The sequence below is a fragment of the Blennius ocellaris genome (genome assembly GCF_963422515.1).
Source record: "Blennius ocellaris genome assembly, chromosome: 16".
Classification (NCBI taxonomy): domain Eukaryota; kingdom Metazoa; phylum Chordata; class Actinopteri; order Blenniiformes; family Blenniidae; genus Blennius; species Blennius ocellaris.
In genome coordinates, this window is record NC_137665.1 from 1,988,167 (window position 1) to 1,997,329 (window position 9,163).

At 44.5% G+C, this 9,163-nt stretch overlaps 1 protein-coding gene across 1 annotated transcript; it reads left to right on the forward strand.

Moving 5' to 3' along the window:
- Positions 1 to 1,286: 1,286 nt before the first annotated feature.
- On the forward strand, positions 1,287 to 6,442 carry LOC308141653 (growth hormone secretagogue receptor type 1-like; the record flags this gene model as incomplete). Its single annotated transcript, XM_080511860.1, has 5 exons — positions 1,287 to 1,422; positions 2,357 to 2,532; positions 3,694 to 4,519; positions 5,709 to 5,779; positions 6,236 to 6,442. 5 exons carry the CDS (start codon positions 1,287 to 1,289, stop codon positions 6,440 to 6,442), a joined length of 1,416 nt encoding a protein of 471 aa, XP_080367986.1.
- Positions 6,443 to 9,163: the final 2,721 nt, after the last annotated feature.

The window sequence follows — 9,163 nt, forward strand, 5'->3', positions numbered from 1 at the left end:
CTCCAATGCCAATTGTTTGTAACGTTAAGCCTCATTAAAATGACAAAAATGAAAATCGCGAACTTTATTATGAGTTCATTAAAAAATAGAGGTGAATAAAGTGCAATATAATTATTTTTGGACAGTTATTTGTTGTAGTCGAGAGCACAGAGTGGGGGAAAAAAGAGCAGAGTAAGCCAAGATTAATGATATGCAAAGACTTTTAAGAAGCTGAGACCGAATCAAGGCCCAAACTCAAAAATATAAAGACTGCTTCAGAGTATAACAATGCAAAATTTTACATAATTCATGTGGACAGTTAGAAATGATTAAATGTAAAGTCGTTCAAAACGAACTTTGCCTCACCAAAATTCATCACAGTCAGAATATCAGTGACTATTGCTTTACTATAAGCAACTGGCAGACATAACAGCCCAAATTTACTGTGTTTTGTTCATTTTTCCACACTTTGGCTATAAACTAATTAGGATCATCGGCACTAAATCAAATATGAACGAATCTTCATTTTGTTTCAAATGTTTGAAAAGATCAGATTTTATTCATCGTCATGAGCAACTTAGCCATCACATTTTCTCCACTTTGCACTAAAGAATATTAAAGAATAATACATATTCAATTATGACCATCTGAAAATAAAACTATACAATGAGAATAATTAACAATAAAATCACACAAATGTTCTCAATTCTAATAAGTAAAAAGTTTGAAATGTAAAAATAAAAAGCATTACATCGCTGGAAGAATTGAGGCGACAATCTGAAAGAGTGTGACGTGTGAGTGAGATCAAGGAAGAGTGAGTGAGTGAAAAGAGAGAGAGAGAGAGAGCGAGAGAGAGAGAATTGGTAGATGTGTAAGTCACAGCCAAAGCAATAGTGACGTGCAGCCGGCGGGTGCTGATGCTCATATTGGCGGGTGAGTGCAACATTTTAATCGGTTTTAGAGTGAAGTTTTTCGTCCTTGTTCGTAGATAAACATGAATATGAGTGCCGAGTACTGCATTCAGCAGCTGTCTTTAGTAGTGAACATCGACATTTGGAACTGAAACATGTAAAGGAACCCAGAATTCACCTGCAGAGCCTCTTTCTGGAAACATTGTTTTTTCAAACGTGGTTTTTCTTCTCCTTCTCCTTTGGGTCCACCTCGCAGCACTTCTCCACCCTGAGCATCCTCTCCAGTTGTTGGCTCTCATCGAGCGCCATAGGAAATCCATCCGTGTGCGTCACGCCTGAGACCGGCAGCTCTCCGCCGTCTTAAACAAGTCGTGTCCAGTCCCTCCCTGCCTCATCATGGATCTGATGGCCGCGGGAGAAACGGGCAGTGGCTGTGAGGAAAACCACTGTGGCGTCGCGTCGAGCTTCCAGGGAGGCTGCGCCGACCAGGAGTGCCTCGTGGAGGAACCCATGTTCGGACTCATTGAATTAGGTGAGTAGAAGTTACGTCAAGTTGTGTATTCTTTAAATGCAAGGAGCAGCACCAAACTTTGTTTAGTCAAAGCAATCGAGCGATTTCCTCATTCAGAAATCATTCAAATGTTTCTTCTTGTCACATATATAGACCTCAATATCTTATTGCACCTGGTTTTAACTGAAAGCCAAATTAAATTGCAAATAATTGTCTTAGTCACCGAGGGCCCGTCTTTACATACTGCAAGCACATGGTAGGACTTATGGGGACCTCTAGTGGCCATAGTGATCATGGCAGAAGCAACGTAGGGGTGCAGGAGCTGAGATTGTTGGGAAACGGAACCAAAGCGCGGCGTTCGCAGGGAATGTCGAGCGTCAAAGTCAAACCAAAATGCTTATTAGTTTTCAAAACGTGGATTTGTTATATCATTTGGCCAACAGAAGTTTGGGCTCTAAAATTCCCTCAGACAGCGACTGTATGGCATCATCGGCGTGGAATCATAAAAACCCACATGGAAAGAACCTATATAAACATATGTTTTAATATAGGTTTTTAATATACGTGACACATATAAAATTGGCCGTTTTCCTACATCATATGTACATAAATGCACATATATGTATACATATACGTGCATACATATATGCATGTATATGTTCTTCTTGTATAATTGTTTTTCAGTTAGTTCTTAGTTATTGCCTTGATAATGTATGATAGTTGCCAAAGTGAGATATGGGCTATATATATGTGGAAATAAAGAAGCAGTACAGGAGACCTATATGGCCTGTATATTCACATATATGCACCTCAATTTTACCCATATGCAGCATATATGTGCATAGAAACTGCTTATAGGTTTCATATATGCGCAAATATCCTCGTATAGGTTCTTTCCGTGTGGGAACAAGCAACCCCGATGTGTGCTGTATCTATTTCCCTCTTCTTGTCGTAGTTTGCGTCACTGTGATCTACGTCCCTCTGATGCTGTGTGGCCTGATCGGAAATATCCTGACGATCCTGGTGGTGGCGCTGCGTCCATACATGAGGAGTTCGACCTACCTGTACCTGAGCAGCATGGCGGTCAGCGACCTGCTGATCCTCTTGCTGCTGCCTCTGGATCTCTATAAGGTACACACACATCTACACAAACTTCTTTGTCGTCCCCCCCCCCTGCATTAAAACACACGTTTATGAAATCACACATGCGAGTGACGTTTGGTTGCCGGTGGAGCAGCGGCGGTTATTCCTGGCGACCCCCTCGGGCGTCACGTCTCCCTCCGAATTGAATCTCGTTACGTCCAAATGCTGTGTCATAACTCGAAAAGCCCCTAAATCGCCCGTCTTATCATTTCCTCTGCACAGCAGCAATAACTGTTATGGATAAAGACGTATTTTAAAGGCTGCCCTCTCAGTCTGCCGGTGAAAACAGGGAAACGGCAACAACACACAGGACATGAAGAAAATGAAGGTTATTTACAGTAACTTGAGCCTTTTTGTCATTATTCGTCAGGCACAATTGAACAAATCATGGAAAAGTGTAGAATCATTAATCAACATTATCAAACATTTTGACAGACTCTGCATATTCTCAATATATAAACGTTTTCCTATTATACAGGAGTGTCCAACATGCGGCCCGGGGGCCAGAACCGGCCCGCCAGAGGATCTGATCCGGCCGCCATGTGATTTTTTTAAAGTATAAATATGAACACTGACAAGAAGCTGATCTAAAAACACTAGATTGTCAAAAATGACATTCAAAACCGCCCTTGGTCAGAATTTGACCCCCGACATTAATGCGTCTGTGGAGGTCACATGACAACACCTTTCACAATAAAACAATGAGTCCAATTTATGTGAAGTGATACTTGAGACACGTAAACCCAAAACAATTTCCAGATGATGACAAATTGTTTTAATCCTGAATAAAAATCCGATGTCCAGATACAGGTGATTGAGGGTTTTTTTGTGGGTTTTTCTTGCAAGTATAATATCTGATTTCCTTTAATATGTATATTTCACTGCCAAATTCTTGCAGTTACAAAAGGATCAAAAGAAGGAAAGACTTTGCATTTGTTCATATCTCCAGTTTAATGTGATGTTTGACTTGTTGGGCCTCCAGAGGTCAGAGGTCAGATCAGGTTGATGTGGCCCCTCAACTGAAACCAGTTTGACCCCCCTGGTATTATATACTCGATTTTAAATAAATCCCACCGTGATCAGTGAAGCGACAGTTTTGGTGCTGGTCGTTTGTAAAAAATGTGAAATCTTCTCTCCACCTCCTCTCAGCTGTGGAGGCCGAGGCCCTGGCCCCTCGGAGACCTCGCCTGCAAGCTGACCATGTTCCTCTCCGAGTGCTGCACCTTCTGCACCATCCTCCACATCACCTTCCTGTCCCTGGAGAGGTACCTGGCCGTCTGCTGGCCCATCGCCGCCAAGACGCTGGTGACCCGGCGGAGGACCAGGACGGTGATCGGCTGCCTCTGGCTGGGGGCGGCCGCCAGCGCCGCCCCGGTGCTGGTCATGGTCGGGGTGGAAGACGTCGGCGGCGAGGAGCACGGACTCGGCCGCTGGAAGGAGGAGAGAGGGTGGAGGCACGGAGAGGCGGAACAAAGAGGCGCGTTGGCGGGCGGAGGGGAAAGAGGGAGTGGCCTTCTGGAGGGAGGGATGGAGAGAATGCACTGGGGCGGGGGGGAGACGAAGGGATGGGACGGGATGTTCGCAGGCAATGGGGAGGACGGACCCGGACCGGACGCCGGAACGGAAAAGAAACGCGAAGACGGAGGAGGAGGAGGAGGAGGAGGTGTTGGGGAAGAAGGCGAGAGGAAACCTGAGGGAGCGCAGAGGAATAAAAAGGAGGATGACGAAGGTGGAGGAAGGGAGGGGGCGCCGTACGGAGGTCGGGCAGCGGAGTCCGACATGAGGGAGTGCCGCTGCACGCACTACGCCGTCTCCTCCGGCCTGCTGGCGGCCATGATGGTCCTGTCCAACCTGTACTTCCTGATCCCCCTCTGCATCCTGGGCCTGATGTACAGCCTGATCGGACGGACGCTGTGTCTCCGTCCACAGAGCAGCCGGAGGGACCAGAGTCACCGGCACACCAACAAAATGCTGGGTGAGGAAAAACACTAATCGACATTTCGTAATGGGGAACCGGGTAGGATTTACCAGAGTTGCATCGTGGGTAGTGGTGTCTCATTCGAGTCAGATCTGCTCAATCGCTTCATCCGTTCCCTGTAACGGAACTGTAACGGCGGCTCTCTGGCGACCTCTGGTGGTCGTAGTTATCAGGACAGCGGCAATGTAGAGCGATAAAGTCAAGGATGTACAGTCGTAGAGTTAAAGCCAAGACTTGTGATGTGGCCGTGGGACTTGCAGCGTGGAAATTTAAAAGGGAAACTCCCACGAGTTCTGCAGGTAAATGAAAAACTATATTCCAACTTCGCTGGTCGCCCAGCTTTTGTTGGCGACGGTGATAAAGAAACTTTTGGATGAGATGATGCATATAAAGTAAATATCATGAATAGACTTCACTTTTTACTTTTTGTTTTTCAAGCTGCAATAAGATTAGTCTATAGCAGGGGGGTCAAAGTGATTTCAGTTGAGGAGCCACATCAACCTGATCTGACCTCTGACCTCTGGAGGCCCAACAAGTCAAACAGAACATTAAACTGCAGATACGGACAAATGTCAAAGTCTTTCCTTCTTTTCATCCTTTCGTAACTGCAAGAATTTAAATAGTCTATTCTGAAATATACATATTAAAGGAAATCAAGATATAATATTTGCAAAAATGAAAACCCCTCAATCAGCTGTATCTGGATATCGTATTTTTATTCAGGATTTAAACAATTTGTCATCATCTGGAAATTATTTTGAGTTTACGTGTCTAAAGTATCACTTCACATAAGTTGGACTCATTGTTTTATTGTGAAAGGGGTTGCGTCATGTGACCTCCACAGATGCATTAATAAATTCTGACCAAGGGTGGTTTTGAATGTCATTTTTGCCAATCTAGTGTTTTTAGATCAGCCTCTTGTCAGTTTTCATTTTTATACTTTAAAAAAAAAATCACATGACGGCCGGATTAGACCCTCTGGAGGGTCGGTTCTGGCCCCCGAGCCACATGTTTGACACCCCTGGTCTATTGCATCATTGGGATAAATGTGTAGATGCAGAAATGTCTTCACTTTAAGTGAAAGTACCCAATGCAATAGTATTTAAAAGTGTTCTTCCCAATCGCAGTCCATTAAGTTCCTAAATGTGCGGTCAGAGGATCTTCAGGGATACGTTGTTCCCCACAGGAGTGATCGTGTTGGCGTTCGTCCTCTGCTGGCTTCCCTTCCACGTCGGCCGGACCATCTTCACGCTGTCCGTGGGCGGCGGCCTTGACGACCCTCTCCCCGACGCCGCCGCCGCCGCCGCCGCCGCCGCCTCGGATACCGGCTTTTCAGAAACGCCCGAAACCTTCGCCCACGTTGGAGGGATCCCGGCGGAGGCTCTCTCAGGCGGACACGAGGCGCCGGCTGACATTAGCTCAAGGGCTGAAGTGAAAACGAACGCACGCGGCGACGGCGTCACCGCCGCCGCCCAACGGGACGTCGATTCTCCTCACCGGAACCACACGGGCTCCAGCGCACGCACTTCTCGCCTCCAGGCGAATTCGCCAGCGGGAACTGGTAGCGCCTCGTCGCCCAAAGGTCAGACCGGGTCGCCCGGCTTCACGAACTCCGACGACGCCCCCGCGACAGACGCGTACGCCGCAACGCCCGCCGACACGCATCACAACGCCACGGGCGCCGCCGACGCGCGCCTGCCCCCCGGCACGCACTCCTACTTCCTGTACTACCTGTCGCAGTACTTCAACCTGGTCTCGTCCGTCCTCTTCTACCTCAGCGCCGCCGTCAACCCGCTGCTGTACAACCTGATGTCCGCCAGGTACCGCCACGCCGTGCACAGCCTCGTGCACCCGCACGCTCACCGGCAGCGCCACCGCCTGCGCACCATCTCCACGCAGTACTCCACCACCATGTTGTGAGGAGCGGGAGGAGGGCGACAAAAATATTCTACTTCACGGGAAACATACAGTCACATTTCATCTTAAGTGAAATAGGGCCATGAAAACATTTAAATGCTACTTTATTTTGTGGTAGTGCAGAGATTATGTTATGAAATGTCTATTTTTAAACAAAACAAAAAAACAATTACAACCAAAAATGGCTATAATCTCAACATTCATTCAATTTTAATTAGACCTTCTGGTGTGAAACACAGTGAAATGTCCCAAAAAAAAACTATATTCTCTTTAAAATGGCAACAATTTGCTTGATGGTTTGTGAGGCCAAATTGGAAAGTCCTGGTTTTGGCCTCATGTTTGACTGCCTCAGTTCCACTGCTGTAATAAAACAACTTCTCTTACTGAAACTCCTGAACAGCAGCGACTTCTATTGAAAAATAATGTTAACAATGGTCATTTTTACACTTAAAGTTCTGGATAAAACCTTCAATCAGCCACTGATTTACTGTGTTTATGCAGCTTTTTATTCCACGCAATTTTTTTCATGTTTGATATGAAAAACAGTATAAAATAAGAAAATTCAAAAGTTAAAAGCAGATTTAGGAGATTTTTGTCAATTTTACCTCGATATCTTCACCATCAAAAGTCTTTTTTTTTTCTCTTTAAAGAATCTCTTGGTAAATTGCTGTTTCTAGAAAGAGGCTACAGGCTCCGTTTGCTGCTACAGGTTGACGTAAGAGAAGCTCTTCATCGTTTCCGGGGATCAGGGAGACAACAGGGCACAGCCGGCAACAATCGGGGAATCGGAAACAGTGAAAATCCACAGGAAACCAGAACCAATGTGTAAAACCACAACAAGACGAGACGGCGCACACAAACCAAAACACTGACAAACATATATAAAACATTCCCGACGCTCCGAGGAGAACACAGAGGAGAGAACCGGGGAAAACTTTGCAAAACAGTGGAAAAGACCAAACCTTCGCTTATTTTTACACGCAATGCTGCTTTGTACGATGCAATATATAAATATTAGTATATAGACCTACTTACTGTACAAAGGGAATAGAAGTTTCCTCTTCAACTGATGCGTCATTAACTGGAACACAAAGGTATACAGGGTAAAAACAGTTATTTGATTTGACGTTAATTAACGGTTTGTTTACAGGTTTTGAGTCACGTGTTCAACGTTGCATAAGAAGAAGTGTTTGTAATAAATGTTGCCTCGGCTGCAAATAACAGCTTGAAGTATTGTTACTGTATCATCATGTTGTGGATTTCCTGATTTAGTCGTTCTCTTCTTGGACAAGCGGCAGCGAGCAAGAGAACAAGGCTGGTGTCAAATTACAGCACCTGATGCCAGTTAAGACATTAATAGTCAAACATGAGGCGTTGGGATGATTCAATTTCAAGATAACGGAGAGGAAACAATCAGTTGCTTACATGTTTGTTTTTGTTTTATTTATTTTTGGAATCTTGTCTATTTTTATCCGTAGATTGTAAGTAAGTAAGTAAAGTTTATTTATAAAGCGCTTTTCACAGATAAAATCACAAAGTGCTGTAGAGGAGAAAAGGTAAAACAACAATATAAAATGTGTAAAATTAAAGTGACACTAGTGAAATAAATTGTGTTTAGATTGACTAAATCAAGCCGATTTGAAATTTACAATCAACTAAAATAGAAATGATATGTGAACACAACCTTTGAGATTATGAACAGAGAGAAACATGGAAAGTCTAGTTAATGCATTTGATACCGAAATAGAGATTTGTTACTTATATAAAGCATTATTTATCAAGAATGAGCTTTCTGGGTAAATTATATATATATATAATATCTATATTTCCTCACGTGGACTGAATAAAGTCTTTTCTTGCATAGGCAGTAGTATATAATGAGTCCACAGATATGAGAAGGTAATATAAAACACAGTTTAACACTGACCTCTGCAGTGTTTTCTCTCCAGAGAACGTATTTAACAAAACAACCTGTAGGACTGTAGTTTCCTATAATCCTGAGGAGCACAGACACACGTGAGGCCAGGCGACGTACGGCCGTCTGTCTCTGTGATTCATGTAGTTTAATATCGCCTGACGCGTTTCGCTGTAACACGAGTTCATCACGTCGCATGTTCTGATGGAGGAACGTGCGGGTCGTGGGATTCACAGTCGAGGCCCCGTTGCCCTCGGAGACCGCCGTGGTTGTGAGTCGGTCTGCCAGCGGGGAAACGCTCCAGACGTCGATTTCATGAAGTTTGCTGCGCCGGCGTGGCCTCGGGCCGAAGGGACAATTGATTAGATTGTATTGGTGATCCGGGAAATTTCTGCCACGAGAGATCAACTCCTTGTTTTGTCTTCTTTTGAAGCGGCGTGTAAATTTGAAACGGACGTTTCTATTTGTAAGAGAAATGAGAAAAAATTGCATAAAATTATCACTCCAAGCCATTTTTTCCCCCCTTTATTTCTGATGCATTTCACATTTTTTTATCATTTTATCGTCCACCCATCCAGCCAGGAAACTGGAGTGTGTGGAAAAATCTCCCCGTGAGGTGAGCACGTCAACCACCACACCAACAAATCTGATAAATCTATGAACTCATCAGAAGGAAGACCACGTCTACATCCTCAGATATTCACTATTTGTATAAATACCAAGTGAGAAAATGCTGCTTTTGCCTCGAATCTTCAATTAAAAGCTGCACTTCAACATAAACGTGTGGATTCATGAGGAAAAAGGTGTGT